This window comes from Cetorhinus maximus, chromosome 8 (genome assembly GCF_964194155.1).
Source record: "Cetorhinus maximus chromosome 8, sCetMax3.hap1.1, whole genome shotgun sequence".
Lineage (NCBI taxonomy): Eukaryota > Metazoa > Chordata > Chondrichthyes > Lamniformes > Cetorhinidae > Cetorhinus > Cetorhinus maximus.
Genome location: NC_135886.1, coordinates 70,214,483 through 70,231,748, shown reverse-complemented (window position 1 = coordinate 70,231,748; position 17,266 = coordinate 70,214,483). Strand labels below are relative to the sequence as shown.

Genomic DNA, 17,266 nt, shown 5'->3' with positions numbered 1-17,266 from the left:
GAGTGCGGTGGAATACTCTCCATTTGTCTGGATGAGTGCAGCTTCAACAACACTGAAGAAGTTTGACGCCATCCAGGACAAAGCAGCCCGCTTTGGCACCACCTCCACATTCACTCTTTCCACCACCGATGCACAGTGGCAGTAGTGTGTACCATGTACAACAGGCGCTGCAGGAACTCACCAAGGCTTCCCAGACAACACTTCCAAACCCACAGCCACTACCACCTTGAAGGACAAGGGCAGCAGACACATGGGAACACCACCACCTGGAAGCCTATCACCATCCTGACTTGGAAATATATTGCTGTTCCTTCATTGTCACTGGGTCAAAATCCTGGAACTGTCTCCCTAAGAGCACTGGGTGTACCTACACTTCATGGACTGCAGCCGTTCAAGAAGGCAGCTCACCACCACTTTCTTGAGGACAATTAGGGATGAACAGTAAATGCTGGCCTAGCCAACAACACCCACATCCCATGAATGAATAAAATAAAATAAAAAATTCCCACACCTGCCACACTTGTCACAACACCCTCCTGTCCTTTACTATGAGCAAATTGGAAGTGCTTAACCTAAGATGTGTGACTGCCTTCTGGAACAAAGTGTCCAGGTAACTTTCTCCCTTCATGATGCAACAGTGTCTGAAGCTTGGACTGCAGCATATCAGCTCTAAACTGACTTTCCTCGAACTGCAAGCACTGACTGCAGATGTGGTTCTTGTGGATCACTGGTGTCTAACTACCACATGCTACATCTGCAGCTTCTACCATCACATCTCCTACCCTGCCATCTGCTGTATTATATTTTATTTAACTAATTAGGTTTTCAAGTTTTAAAAACTATAAATAGACAATTATAATTCTAATCTAGGCAATAACCTTGTTTAGTAAATTTAGATATTTAACCCACTGTCCTAATGTAACTTTTTTGTTCATTTTTTTTTAACATCAAGTGCACCTCTTAGCCCCGCCTCACCAAATTGCCATACTTGTCAAATTCTCTTACAGTCTGGTAGAATCTGCACTCGGACGAAACTGCTTTGTGCTAATACTCTTATTAATTTGTTTACTGTTTTACTTGCCCTGATTTCCAAATCTCAGTGTAATCCAATGACATGGTTTAGAGAAGAAAAGAAATACTCACCAACTAATCACTTACCTACTTTCCTGTGATGTCACTCTTTGGATCTTTTTCCTTTTTTTTGAACTCCTAATTCAAAACTGGAGGTCTTGTGACACGGTGTCTGAGCCAGAAGCTCTGGGTTTGAATCTCACTCCAGGACTTGAAGGTCAGGGCAGGTGTGTTCATAATGCAACCAAACAGGTTGAGTATCAACTTGTAAATCCTTCCAACATACACCAGTGGCAGGCTGTAAGCGGCATAGATTCCTGGTCAGTCATGTGATGGAAAGAAATTGAAGCCTCTACCATCACTATCCATAGCTCCAGGCTACAACATGCATGTAAAAGTGTATGTTGCCACAACAACTCAGACTCTTTGGAGGACCAGTTGGCTGAACAGCTGGTGTGGGTCAGATTGGTGCCAACAGCACTTAGTTTGATCCCCATTCTGGCTGGAGTGGATTTGGGAACTGCCTTCTAGCCCTACCCATGGTGGAGTTCGTGGCACTGTGTTTCGGACCTGCCTTCCTACAGAGAACTCTTGGAATTTGAAAGCTTTTAAATGCTTTTTCCCTTGCAATGTGCTCTGATCTACCACTGCTGGTCTCCATGCAGTTTTTAAATGTTCCACTCTCCCACTGTGCTTTGCTGCCCTTCCAGTGATCAGGACCAAACAGGCATGTGGACGCAAAGGGGATTTAGCTAATATCTTGAACAGTTATCACAAGGATAACCATTGAATGAGGCACCAGAGGGGTGACTCACACCTGTGGAACTTTACCCCAGGTTGGAACTGTACCCCAGGGTGAATCAGTACTTTTGAGAATTAGAGAAATGTGGGATATGCTTGAAAAGTGGCATGACAAATGTCATTGTGATTACTTGTTTTTTTTTTTGACAATTTCGTATACAGTCGTACCATTCAGTACTGTATTTATATCTTTGTTTTCTTTAATACCATCAAAACATCCTAGCTCCTACTTTGTCTACTTGTATTATACCAAATTCCTTTGAATCTTGTTGCTTCTCCCACAGGGTTTCTTTGATATCCCAGTGGATAACTTGTATGCTGAACCGGCAGTACTTAAGTGGATTAAGGAGAACATTCAAGAATGGAAAAATGGCATTATTGTGTCTCCTGATGCTGGCGGAGCCAAAAGGTGGGTGTTCGGAGGGATGCAAAAGAAGAAACCAGGGGCTGAACTTTCAATTTTGTTGGGGTGTAAAACACACAATATCCGATTGTTGGTCAGGTATACACCTCGTCTGATTTTACTTCTCCATTGTGGAAAGAATCTTCTTTTAAATCAGCAAAGTAACAGTAAACAGATCTTGTTTTAATTTTCTTGGGGCATTTTCATGGTATATAAACCAAAGTGCCAGTAGCTTTCAAACTAAATCGGGCAGCATAAATTGAGAGGCAATAAAGAAAGGAGGCTCTGCTCACCAAGAATAAGATGCCCTGCTCCTTGGTGTAATCTCCATTACTTTAAACTTCATTTATGATACATGCTTAACCTGCAAAGATCACTGTTGCTGTTTTTTGGGCTTTGTTAAAGGTTATTTTTGAACTTGGAAGGTTTTGTTTTTTTTTAAATAAATTATTTAATGCTATTTTTCATCATTTAAATTCAATATAAAATCTTATTTTCCTATATAAAGGATTTTTTTGTTTTAAAGGTGGCTCAAGTTTTAATTTTAAAATTGCATTTAAAGCTATTTATCAATTACAATGGTGCAATTAATATTTCATTATCATTGTAGTTTTTGTGCATTTAAACTTAAAATAAAATGACACTTAGTTAATAAAAGTCTGGAATACTTGGCAATGTTCCACCAAAGTTGGATAGTTAAGCTGCAGAACCATTTTCATGCTACAGAAATAACACTCTCTTAAATTCATAAAAAGCTGCCAACTAATGAAGTAACATATTTGCGTTTTAATTGAATGGTGTGGTTTCTCCCTAAAGCAAATTTGCTCATGAGACAGCCAACCAATCACCAAATTTATATTTTTTAGGCTGGGACAGGATTTCTCTAGATCCAAATTTTAATCTTGTAATTCATAACTGAGTTGAAGGAGCCGCTCTAAAAGCACTAGGTCAATCCCCTAAACTTTATAAGGAGTTTAGGTCAGAGATTCATAAATGAATCTTAAACCCTTCACCAAACTCCCCATCAAAGAACCATCTGGAAATTCACTGTTTTCGTCGAGAAAATTTGAACTCCTGATTATAAGGTCACCAAACCATCATGCATCAATTGATCTTGATTTTAAAATAATGTCAGTGCTACAGGCGTTCCCCCACCCCCGTGAGAAAGCTGGACCATAAAATCACACCCTAACATTTCTTTTATCTATCTATTCCATACTATGAACTCCTCAAACTTTGAACTCCTGTAACCCCTTGAAGTTTTTTTTGTCAAAAAAGCATTTCATATTTATTTCAAGTAAATTTTTTCAGTTTGCTTTTAACTAACCTATAACAGCTCTTTTTCAAACTTTGCATTGTGATTAATTGGAGTAGTAATTAGTGGCAGAGATTCACTTACTGTATCTTGTGACACATATCTTGGACATGCTGTTATATCTTTATTTTGGATAGGCAGCCGGATTGAGCCATTAGGTAAAATGTTTAAACAGCTGTAAAATATATGTAGTAGAACAATTCTAATGGTCAAGTTTTCACCTGTGAAGAGTCCTTTCACCTTCTTTTCAATCATGTTTCAAGACCACACAGACAAGGCTGACTCCCTATTTAATCCCACCACTTATGTTTAAACAAATAATATCATAAGAAATAGGAGCCGGAGTAGGTCATTGAGCCTGCTTCACCATTCAGTAAGATCATTGTTGATCTGATTGTGGCCTTAACACCCTGCCGATCAAAAAATGTCTAACTTAGCCTTGAAAATATTCGATGACCCAGCCTCCAATTCTCTGTGTGGAAGAGAATTCCAAAGACAAACAACCCTCTGAGAGAAAAAAATCATCCTCCTCTCCATCTTAAATAGGAGACCCCTTATTTTTAAACTGTTCCCCCAGTTCTAGATTCTCCCACAAGGGGAAGCATCCTGTCAAACTGCTCAGAATCATGTTTCAATAAGATCACCTCTCATTCTTCTAAACTCTAATGAGTATCATTCAACCTTTCCTCATGGGACAACCCTAAATGCAAGTATATCCTTCTCAATGAGACCAAAAGTGTGCACTGGGATGTAGGTGTCACTAGGTAGGCTATCATTTATTACCCTCCCCTAATGGCCCTTGAAGATGGTGGTGAACTGCTGCAGTCTGTGTTGTAGAGGACTCAGTGCTGTTAGGAAGAAACGGCGATATAGTTCCATCAGGATAGTGTGTGAGATCTCCCCAATCCCCTATACAGTTGTAGCAAGGCATCCCTACGTTTATCTTGTTGGCCTTGCAATAAAGGCCAACATTCTGTTTGCTTTTCTAATTACTTGCTGTACCTGCATGCTAACTTTGATTTATGTACAAGGACAGATCTCTATCTCTGTACCACAGCATTTGTGGTTTCTCACCATTTCAGTAATATTCTGCTTTTCTATTCTTCTGTCAAAGTGCACAACCTCACATTTTCCCACATTATATTCCATCTGCCAAATTTGGCTACAAACAGTCAGCCCCTTCATCCAAGTCATTAATATAGATTATAAATAGTTGAGACCCCAGCACTGATCCCTGTGGCACTCTACTTGTTACAGTTTGCCAACCTGAAAATGACCCATTTATCCCTAAACATTACTTCCTGTTAGTTAGCCAATCCTCTATCCATGCTAATATACCACTCTCAACACCATGAGCTCTTATGTTATGCAGTAATCTTTTTATGTGGCACCTTATTGAATCCCTTTTGGAAATGCAAATCCACTACAGCTACTGGTACTCCTTTATATCCACCCTGCTTGTCACATTCTCAGAACTCTGATAAATTTGTCAAACATAATTTCCCTTTCACAGACCCATGCCTGATTTGTATTATGATTTTCTAAATGTCCTGCAACTACCTCCTTAATAATGGATCCTAGCATTTTCCCAGCCTATAATTTCCTGCTTTCTGTCTTGCCACTTCTTGAATAGAGAGATTACATTTGTGGTTTTCCAATCTGCTGGGACAATGGCTTTTTCATTTTGGCCTCGACGTGCCTGTGTGAGATTAATTCTGACAGCTAACTATGAACATTTTTTTTTTTCATTTTAACATCAGTGCTCACTTTGTTTTTAAATAAAAACAAAGAATATTTAAATTTGGCATCCTTTTTCCATGCGTTTTGTATTAAAATATTTCTTAAATGAATGCTGATTCAAAACACAGCGGAGTTACCAAACCTGATAGGTTGGTAGGTACCTCTGTATTAAACTAACAGTCCTGTTGCATCACTTCTGTCTTCTCCTTTGCAAACTCTTTCAAGTCATTCCTAATTATTTCTGCATTCATTTCCAAACAATTATAATTTCAAATAAGAAACTGAATGGTGGGCCAAAAAGATTTAGTTGTCATAGTTCTTGTTTACTGCTTCTACATGTTTTATCATATAACTGAGCATATGCACATCCAAGTTACTCTTTTTCTCACCTTCCTTTTTAGAGTTACATCTATTGCCGATCGACTGAATGTGGATTTTGCATTGATCCATAAGGAGCGTAAAAAAGCCAACGAAGTTGACCGAATGGTTCTAGTTGGTGATGTGAAGGACCGAGTCGCCATTCTTGTTGATGACATGGCTGATACTTGTGGCACAATTTGCCATGCTGCAGACAAGTGAGTTGCTGAATTATAGAAGCTAAAGGAACGGCTGCAGAGCAGCCGCATGTTAAAGGAAACAGAAACTTCACACTTGGATTTTTTACTCCAGCAATACCAATCTCACCTCTCAGATCTGTATGTTTTTATTGTAGCAGTATTCACAAAGACATTCAAACAATCAGCATTTTCTATCTTAGATTGATGCTCTTGAATTATTCTGATTGAATGATCTCTGTTACAGCTCTTGTATCGTCATTATTAATATGGTGGGGGAGCAGATCAATGTGCTTTCAGTAGGCAACTTTTGTAGACTAAAATTAGTCTTATAATAGCACTTCATGTATTTTTTTGTGTGCTGTTTCATTTAACCTGCATGGCAGCAGTTTCACAGGTAATAACCTGTTGATAGGTGCACCTGCACCTCCCCTCCTATACTCTTAACTCTAAAGACCGACCTGAACCCATCCATGTAAGAAAATGTTCAAGGCTCACACTTTGATTATTTTTTAGCAGTTTATTGTATCACTAGTAACTTATAAATATCAGTATTCTCCAATAACCTACAAACATCTGTATCCTGTTCCTTTCAAGTTAAATCAATACTTACAAACATTGCTTGATTTCTGAACTGCACCCACCCTGTTGATCACACAGAGGAGTATGTTCCCATGCGTGCAGATGATCAACTCCGCTTGTAAGTCGTTGCCCCATCCCTAAATGCCAGTTTCTTATAGTGAAAAAATCATACCTATGACAGTGATTGCCAAAAGCCCCTCCTGTTTTTCATTGTACCTTACATCTAGCAACAATCCCACATCTGGGGTTGTGAATGGTCCATAAACATATGAAGGTGTTTCAGTGGGGAATATTCTGGTTTACCAGCATCAGATTGGTGAACGAGCTTCACTCTAATGAAACAGTTTTTGGGATTAGTATTTCAAAGGGATGTGGGTGCACACCCAGACATCCTGGAACCCAGTTTCTTTAGCTTGTAAGTACTATTTACAGTTCTACAGTTTAGCCACAAGAGTTCAACGCTCAAGCCAAATCATTTAAATCTTGGGTAGACTCATATCCATTCAGTGGTCGATCTTCCTCTGCCATCTCCTGACAGTATATTCAAGAAGTCAGCTCATTGTGTCTCTTTCATTTCAAGGTTTTTTTTTTTAAAGTCCAGTCCCAAAGTCCTATGGAATGGCGAGAGGCGAAACTTGGCCAATTTCTGACAATTGTCCATTACAAACAGCCGTTTTTCTCTCCACAATGCTGTTGCTTAAACTTAAGTTGAATGTGTTCTTGCTGAACACTGGCTACAAGATTGAGCTGTAAGAGTCACTAATTGGACTGTTTTGTTTTAAGGAGTAGGCGGGAAGCGCAGACCGTTGATTAAATTGTTTCGAAATACTGATTCAGATGTCCAGTGTTCTGTTTAATTTGTAATTATGCCTATGTTTTTTCCAAATAGTTATTGTCTCATCAAAAATTGGAAGTGAAATGCTGCAGTCAGTGGCAAAGTGAGAGGGGAAGGAGCTTAGTTTTTGATTTAATTTATCTGTGCATCACAGGCTGCTGTCTGCCGGAGCCACCAAAGTTTATGCCATTCTCACACATGGAATCTTCTCTGGTCCTGCTATCTCCCGTATCAACAATGCCTGTTTTGAAGCAGTGGTTGTCACCAATACAATACCTCAGGAGGATAAAATGAAGCACTGTCCTAAAATACAGGTATGTTGAGAATTAATTATGCTACAGGGAAGAACTACTTGATATCCTATCAAGAGAAATAAATGCTTCCCTATACTTAAAACCGATCTAGAACAGAGCTTGAAACTTGCTTCACATGGAATCCATGTCTGATTTAGACAGTTAGTAGCACTTGTCTATGGAATCATTTAGTTTACGTATTTATTTTCCTGTGGGATTCCTGATTATTTTCCTATGGGATTTCTTTTCTGGGTGAGGGTGGCACAGACTATTACATTAGGTGAAATGAAGGAGAAAAAATATTTGTGGAATCGAATCTTGAAAGAAAAAAATAACTACTTGTAATACAACTTAGAAATTGTTTGAATTGAAAGTCTAAATTTGCAAACAGCTCAAATTTGAAGGGATAGTTAACACTGAGGAGGACCACAACAAATTACAAGAGCCATGGTTGAGACTGAGATATGGCTGCAAAAAAATCAGGACCGTAATTGAACGTTGCAGGGTATAACGCATTTCGAAAAGATTAGAGAGGGAAAACTGGAAGGTGGAGTGGCTGTACTTATTTGGAGTAACATAATCGAAGTAGAAAAAAGAAGTTATCAGCAAGGCACAATTAGAATCCATAGAAGGATAAAAGATCAGTCACACTAATTGGTGTACTGTACATAGTCTAACAGTGGCAGGGTGGTGGAGGAAGAAACATGCAAATAAATTAGGGAATTGAGTATAGCACATGGAATAATTATTTATTTCAACCACACCAAGGTCAAATAGGGAAAAAGAATAAGGGAATAGAGTTCCTACAATATGTAGAGGACTCCAATATGTAAAACGCCCAACAAGGGAAGATTTGCTATTGGACCTTAGTAATGGGAAATGAACACAAGCAGACAGTAAAAGTAGGGGAAAATACAGGCAGTAGAGACCATAATATAATACATCTGAAGTTGATAATAGAGAAGGACAGAAGTATGACGGAAACCAGGGCAACTATATTGATAAACAGTGATGTAGAACAACAATGGGAAATATTTAAAACTATATCCAACAGAGTGCAGGTAAAATATATTCCTCTAAAAGGAAAGTGCAAACTAGAGAGACTCTGTGGATGAATAAAGACATAAGGGAATAATTGAAGGTAAAGAAAGTGACGTACATTAGGTATGTAGACAGCAGAGGAGTGCATGATAAGAGAGAATACAGAGATTAGGAGAGAAGTCAAAAAAGCAAAGAGGAACTATGAAGTTAAATCCTTGAACAATGAGATGAGTAATGAGACATACATCCCTCTTTTTGTTTTAAATATATGGAATAAATCAAACACAAGACAAAGCCCCTGCTCTGGATGGATTGTATCCATGTATTTTAAAAGAATTTAGGGACGAGATTGCACAGGCATTGCTATATGAATTTAATAATCCGTCAGTAAAAAATGTGCCAGAGGATTGGCAGTTAACATAATACCTATATTTCAGAAGATGGATAGAACATGTCTGGGTATTATAGATTAACAGCTTAACATCAATGGTAGGAAAATTTATGGAATCACTACCAAAGGAGAGCATAGAAGAACATCTAGAAACTGAAAAATATGATAGCATGGATTTCAAAAGGGAAAATCTTGCTCAACCATCCTTTATTGATTTTTTAAGGAAGTGATAAAGTAGGTGATGGTATTAGTAGATGTAATTTACTGCAGTCCTACCACATCCAGTTGTGAATGGCAGTGGACAATTAAACTACTAACTAAAAGAGGAGGCTCCACAAATATTCCCACCCTCGGTGATGGGGGAGCCCAGCAATCAGTGCAGAAGACAAGGCTGAAGCACTTGCAACCATCTGCATCCAGAAGTGCCAGGTGGATGATCTATCTCTGCCTGCCCCTGAGGTACCCAGCACCAGGGATGCCAGCCTTAGCCAATTTTATTCACTCTACACGTTATCAAGAAACAGCTGTAGGCATTGGATACTGCAAAGGCTGCAGGTCCTGACAATATTGGCAGTAGTACTGAAACATTGTGCGTCAGAGTTAGTCGCAACCCTAGCCAAGCTGTTCCAGTACAGCTGCAGCATTGGCATCTACCTGCCAATGTGGAAAATTGTCCAAGTATGCCCTGTCCCCACAGTAGGATAAATCCAACTTGGCTAGTCACCACACTTCATACTTATCAGTCTACTCTCAATCATAGCAAGGTGATGGAAGGTGTCATTGATGGTACTATGAAGTACCACTTACACAGCAGTAATCTGATCACCGCTACTCCATTTGGGTTTCTCCAAGGCCGCTTGGCCTGTTCCAAACACGAACAAAAGAGCTGAATATGAAAGGTGAGGTGAGTGACTGCCCTTAACATCAAGGCAGCTTTTGACCAAGCGTGGCATCAAGGGGCCTTGGTGAAACTAAGTAATTAGGATTTGGTGGTGGGGGGTACTCTCCACTGGTTAGTCATACCTAGCACAAAGGAAGATGGTTGTGTTTTTTGAAGGACAATCATCTCAGCCACAGGACATAGCTGCAGGAATTCCTCAGAGTAGTGCCCTAGGCTCAACTATCTTCAGCTGCTTCATCAATAACCTCCCATCTATCATAAAGGCTAAGGTGGGGATGTTTGCTGGTGATTGCAGTTTTCATGACCATTCTTGATTCAGATACTTTAGCAATCTGTTGTCCACTTGCAGCAAGACCTGGAACAGCCTTCAGGCTTGGGGCAGATAAGTGGCAAGTAATATTCGTGCCAGGCAATGACTATCTCCAACAGGAGAGAATCTAACCATCTCCCCATGACATTCAATGGCATAACCATTTGCTGAATCCCACACTGTCAACTTCCTGGGATTTATCAATAACCAGAAACTGAACTGGACTAGCCATATAAATACTGTGCTGCAAGAGGAGGTCAGAGCCTGGTAATTCTGTGGCGAGTATCTCATTTCCTGACTCCCCAAAGCCTATCAACCATCTACGAGGCACAAGTCAGGAGGCTGATGGAATACTCTCCACTTGCCTGGATGATCGGGGCTCCAAGAACACACCAGCCTGCTGGATCAGCATCCCATCCATCACTGTAAACATTCACTCCCTCCACCACCAATGCACAGTGGCAGCAGTGTGTACTATCTACAAGATGCACTGCAGCAACTCACACCTTCCAAACCTGTGACCTCTATCACCTAGAAGGAACAAGGCAGCACCAACACGGGAACACCACCACCTGTCACTTCCCCTCCAAGCTACACACCATCCTCACTTAGAATTATGTCACCATTCCTTCACTGGGTCAAATCCTGGAATTCTCTAGCAACACTGTGGGCATACCTGCACCACATGAACTGCAGCGGTTCATGAAGGTGGTCACCACCATCTTCAAGGGCAGTTAGGGATGAGCAATAAATGCTGGCTTTTCCAGCAGCACTTCCATGAAAGAATAAAAAAATTATTTGGATTTTTCAGAAGGCCTTTGATGAAGTGCCCCATAATAGACTAATAAAGTCAGTGTGTGGGGTCAGGACAGTAGCAGGGTGGATCACTAGCTGCTTTAAAGACAGAAAGCAGAGAGTGGAAATAAAGGGTAGTTATTCAGAGTGGTAGAAGGTGGGAAATGGTATTCCACAAGGATCAGTGCTGGGACCACTGCTGTTCACAATGTACATTAATGATTTGGTCTTTGGAATCAATGTGGATGGCACCACATTGGGGAGGATAGTCAATACTGAGGACAACTGCAACAAATCACAAGGGGATATGAATAAATGACATGGAATGGGCCAATAATTGGCAAATGAAGTTCAACATTGATAAATAGGAGGTTGCACATTTTGGCAAGAAAAATAGGGTGGCCACTTATTACCTGGAAGGTGAGTCTAGGTGGGGTAGAGGAACAAATGGACCTGAGTACAAATACACTAAACACTAGGCCTTATTTCTAGAGAGAATTGAAAAGTAGGAGCATTATGTTAAACCTGAATTGACCCTGTTTTGGACTACATTTGAGAGCATTGTATACAGTTGTCATATTATAAAAAGAATATAGAGGCACTGGAAAGGGTGCAGGAAAGATTTACAAGGGCAATACCAGAAATGCATCTACATGTACATCTACAAAAAGAATGACCAGGCTGGGTCTCATTTCTCTTAAAAAGGTTGAGTGCTGACCTAATAGAGGTTTAAAATTATAAAAGTTTTTGACAGTGGATGGGGATAATGTAGGGAAGAGCGTAACTAGAGGCAATTAGATCATCACCAAGAAATCCAATAGGGAATTCAGGGGAAACTTCAAAGAATGTGGACCTTGCTACCCCTTGGGGTGGTTAAAGCAAACAGCATAGATACATTTAAGGAAAAGCTAGAAAAGAGCTGAAGTCAAGAGGTCAGGTGCAAGTGACTGCCCTTGACATCCAGGCAACATTTGACCAAGTGTGGCATTAAGGAGCCCTAGGAAAAACTGAGTCAACAGGAATCGGAGAAAACTCTCCGCTGGTTGGAGTCGTACCTAGTTCAAAGGAAGATTGTTGTGGTTGTTGAAGGTCAATCATCTCAGTCCCAGGACATCACCACAGGAGTTCCTCAGGGTAGTGTCCTAGGCCCAACCATCTTCAGCTGCTTCATCAATGACCTTCCTTCTATCATAAGGTCAGAAGTGGAGATGTTCACTGATTGGACGGTGTTCAGCACCATTTGTGACGACTCAGATACTGAAGCAGTCCGTGCCCACATGCAGCTATCCCTGGACAACATTCTGGCTTGGGCTGTTTAGTGACAAAGTAACATTTGTGCCAAGCAATGACCATCTCCAAGAGTGAATCTAAGCCTCTTCCCATGACATTCAATGGCATTACCATCGCTGAATCCTGGGGGTTGCCATGACCAGAAAATGAACTGGACCAGCCATATAAACATTGGCTACAAGAGCAGGTCAGAGGCTGAGAATTCTGTGGAGAGTAATTCGCCACCTAACCGCCACCCCCCGAAGAGCCTGATCATCACCTACAAGGCACAAGTCAGGAGTGAGTCAGGCAATTGGGATGAGGAATAAATGCTGGCCTAGCCAGTGATGCCCACATCCCGTGAGAGAATTTTTTAAAAAGTAGATAAGGGTAAAGTGGATTATTATAATAGATTTAGATGAGTAAAAGTGGGAGGATCCTGGCATGGACGTTGCATATTCTACATGCTTCCTTATCTGATTCATCCTAATTATTTAAGGTTGGATGCTGAGGTCTTTCCCTCCCTTTTATTTCTCATTGGATGTGGTAAGTGTCTTGAAATATTAAGATCCCAAAAAGACTCAGTTGGTCTCAGTTCACATCTTGATCTCTGCATAAAGTTACCATGTTCAAAAAATTGAGCCTTTTTGTTCAGCCTCTGACTTCATAGTGTTGTTCCATCCAGGATAAGGCCCTAAAATGGTCACATTCTAATGTGAGGGAGGGTGGAGATTTACCTTAACACCCTATGAAGTATTCAGTATTGAAAAAGGTTTTAGGAGTGTCTTAGAGAGAAAGTCAGGGTGGGAATTCAAGAGCCCTGGGCCTAAGCAACTGAAGATACAGCCACCAATCCAGCTTTCTGCTCAGTTTTTTTCTGTCGCCCAGCTTTTTGCTGTTTTTGTTTTCTCTCTGCCTGCTGCCACCTTCTGTTACCAAGTTCCATAAACGGTTACAAAAAGAAAGTGGATAAATATTGGAAAAGTTAAAAGGATAGAGGGCAGTGAATGGGACTAAGCAGTTAGCACTTTGGCCCACCCCGTGCTGTAAAATCTGATGAATATATTCTAAGGTCATGAAGTTGATTTACTAGCTATGAATGACTACAATGTACATTCATGATGTGAATGCCATACCTAAATGCAATGTAAAGCTCATTGTGTTTTTTATCCCCCAACCTCTTTTTTCTCTCTTGAGATTGCCAAACTCGTGCAGTTCAACTTAAGTTGTATTTCAATTAATGTAATACCAGTTTTTAGTTTTTCACAATTTTTAGTTTGACTAAAATAGCAATTGATCTGTGTTTCTAATGCACAAAACGCATCCTGAATAATCGTTTTGTTTCTTTTTATTAGGTTATTGATATCTCCATGATCCTTGCTGAAGCGATTCGAAGAACTCACAATGGAGAGTCTGTGTCTTACTTGTTCAGCCATGTTCCATTGTAATGTCTATAGCATCTGCTGTTTCAGTATATGCTATTTTACCAAATTGTTTTCTCTTTTCCACTACCCCTTCCCTTGAACCTGCCACACCGAATGGTAAAAAGTAGTCTTTGCTTCTGCTTCAACAGTCAGGGCAAAAAATTCGATTGGACATTCACCATTATGTTGGATGTTTCCAATTAAAAGCAGTACCTGCAATTGGGTTTACTCTGTATGATAATTACAGAGCCCTATATATCTAAAAAGAAAGTGTACCTGGTATTTACTTAAAATCATGCCTGTATATTCTCCACATTCTTATCCATGTTGCAATATTGATTGCTACATGTCTGCTATAGTGTAAGCTGCCACTGTTTTACTTGGTGCAGGTTGTTGCTAGATGCCTACAAATATTGTAGCAGGGCTGGAATAGAAATGGTGTTGAGGAAAATGAATGTATTATTCTCTCCCTGTTATTTTCATGTTGTAAAATTTTTGTTTCTGACATTGCAGCAGTGTATTTAATCAAGTTCTGTATATTTTCCATCTGAAATTGTTCAGGCTGTAGTCTGATTATGGAGAAAGGGGGGCAGATCATTGCTGCCTTATGCCTTACCAGGTATATAGTAATTTCATAATTATGAACAGTCGTTTTATTGCATGGTGTATTCCTTCCCCAAGTTGTGATTGGTTTGGATTGGGCTCTCCTCATGGTCAATTAGAAGATGGCTCAGCTTACTTTCCAAGAAACTTTTAAGTGAATTGGAACCATAGTGAACATAGCTCATTCAAAGGCAGTGTATATGCCTTTGAACCTAGAAAAACCTTGTTTCTTGTGAAATCCAAATGACCTGGATAAACCAATACAAGTATTGCAATTTGATTTACTTGATATCTTTCTTCTTGTTCTGTATACATATTTTATGAGCCATATATTTTAAAGACAACTGTTGTGACCTCATGCAGTGGTTTACAACTGAGCAGTTTTGTTCTACACTCTTGTGATGGGAGAAAGACACTAAATCTGTCCAGTTGCTTGCACGTAATCCAGAAAGGTAGCAAATTGATTTTGCCCCTCGTTTGACAGTAAACTATAATGCTGTTGTATATTTTTTAGTAGTAATGCAACTTTGAAGACTTGATTGAGTGAAGTCTTGTTGTGAGCATCCTGGAAATTTTTGTTTTGGAAGACTACATTTTATGAGGGGTATGTGCAGAGTTTTGAAGACAGCAGCCATTGTAATTATTCTGCAACTCGTTTCACTTGCAAGTTAGAAACCTGAGGAGCTTAGTAATCTTGAAACAAAAACCTTTTTCCTTTAACATCTAAATCTAGTAGAAGAAATCCATAGGTATTGAGGTGGTAAAATGGGATTTGTCTGGGATTTTCAGGCCTCTTTGCTTGGCAAGGCCAGCTCTAATCATATATTGAAGCTTTATCAAAAGAATTTACAGATACAATCTCTGTTGGAATGTTGTCTTTGCTAGGGAAATTGCTGTTTGTTCTACAGCATCAAATAATTTGAGGTTGAAGATGTTGTTTTGTAAATGTCACACAATTGAGAACTTTTTTTTTAATGTAAGAGTGTTAAAATGCTGGCTTGCACACTCTTGGGGACTAGGTTCCAATCAGTAAGGGTATGAGAGTTTGGAGTCAAAAAGTAGGTAAACCAATGTGAAGTGAGACTGCTTTTAAGCCAGTTCCCGGTAGCCCAGAGTATACGCAACTGGATGGTTTGAGCCAATTGTCACTCTGGCAGGTCATGGGGAATGTGTGGGAAGCCTCAGCTTCATCCACAGTGCAATTCTGTGATGTGATGTATTTGAGTTGGGATTGCTGGATGATGTCCTAGAAACAAATTGCATTCCCAAAACTTAGTGAGACACATATATGTACTGTTTGGATGAAGTGCATGCCATTCCCCTGCAAGGACTCTGACTAAGAGCAAGACATTGAAATATTTTCTATATTTGTGTGCACACAGGGTTCACATTCTCAGTTTATATACTCATTTATTTAAACTAAAATTTGAATCACAGAGTGGGGTTGGGACTCTTGGGGGAAGAGTTGTTCTCGGCATGATTCAATATGGATGGTACTGTTGGCTGACTCTGGGCTTTGCTCCTAAACTGGGCCCACCATTTTGTCCCTTTGGACTTTGTAGTGCTATTCTGATCTCCTCACTATCTGCACTCAGCAGTGATGAAATGTAGAAAGTCAGATTTAGTGCGGTACAGAAATGCAGCATTTCATGAGCTATACATAGCTTTTGGGTTCTTTAGTTGAAAATTAGACTGGAGTTGCCTTATACACAAATATATACAATAATTCAAACATGACATGATCTGTGATTAGAAATATTGAATTTTTTTTAAGACTGTCTTGATGAACTTGATGTTGAGCCCTGTACAGTTATGTTGGGACAATTTCTACATATTAAATGCAAGTCTGCAATCGTTATTTGGTTTTTAGCTTGTTTTCTACAGTATGGAGGAAAGCTGAATAGCTTTACAGTTGTTTCAATCATGTGCTAAAATAAACATATGTAATGGTTATTTTTGCCATGTAAGTGTTCTGATTTCCATTTTGTGTTTCATGGTGTTTATTCATTGTTGTAATGTTGAAGATGAGCTACAATTTGATTAACTTTTTTTTTCTCTATCCTTCTTTCTGGACCTCACCCTCTACATGATACTTCAAGATACAATTCCATGGGCAGATGTTCCCACCCAGTACCTTGCCCAAATTCCCATTAATAACATTAGCCTTCATAGTAAGTGTTGCCAGACTAATAGATTGAGGCTTGTGTATCTGACGTGTGTGTTTTGATGCCTTAAACCAATACCTTGGGTTTCAGAAGTTGATGTGAACCATATGTTGACCTATGTGTCTAGAAGTTCCTAGATTTCAAATGGTTACTCTAATATTTTTACTATGATCCAAGGAAATTAAATATGCATTATTTTTGGAAAATCTTTAAATGTTATATGCCATCCACTGGTCATTTTTATTTGTCTTGTTAACACTCCTTAGTGTTTCTTTTGTAGATGAAACTTAGAAAAAATGCATTGTGTACTTGAAAGTAATCCAGTATATTGAGTGCCTAAGTATGGGTGTGTCTTATTTGAGAGCATTCTTAAAAATATAGCTGAATTCCAAATGGCTGAGATGAAAGTCCAAGTCATTTGTACAGAGTTGGACAACCCAGAGCTTTGTGAAAAGTCCTGAATACTCGGAACAGTGTTCACAATAGTCCGCTGCTAATAAGTAAAGGGACAGTCTACCATGTTGGTATTCCACTTCACAGGGCAATTAAGTGATCTATTTTCACTTTTACACCCTTACAAAGTAACCAAAATTCCAGTAACAGGTTGCTGAAAATCTGTACATAAGAAATGACTAGGATCATTTGAGCAGAAAGCATCATGGGGAATTAAGTTACTTAAATGAATAGAGTTTTCTGTATTCTGCACAGATTTCTGCTAATGCAGATAGGTATCAGAAACCCAGGTAACGGAGTTGATTTATAGTTAACCATGA

At 39.5% G+C, this 17,266-nt stretch overlaps 1 protein-coding gene across 1 annotated transcript in view; it reads left to right on the top strand.

The window, feature by feature from the left end:
• The window catches only part of LOC144683709 (ribose-phosphate pyrophosphokinase 1), a 42,262-nt gene extending 25,981 nt beyond the window's left edge, over positions 1 to 16,281 (top strand). The window contains exons 4-7 of the mRNA XM_078547016.1: positions 2,157 to 2,281; positions 5,732 to 5,905; positions 7,456 to 7,615; positions 13,657 to 16,281. Of these exons, the coding sequence (XP_078403142.1) occupies positions 2,157 to 2,281; positions 5,732 to 5,905; positions 7,456 to 7,615; positions 13,657 to 13,749 (552 nt within the window). The 3' untranslated portion in view covers positions 13,750 to 16,281. The remainder of the gene's footprint in view (positions 1 to 2,156; positions 2,282 to 5,731; positions 5,906 to 7,455; positions 7,616 to 13,656) is intronic.
• The last annotated feature ends 985 nt before the right edge of the window (positions 16,282 to 17,266 follow it).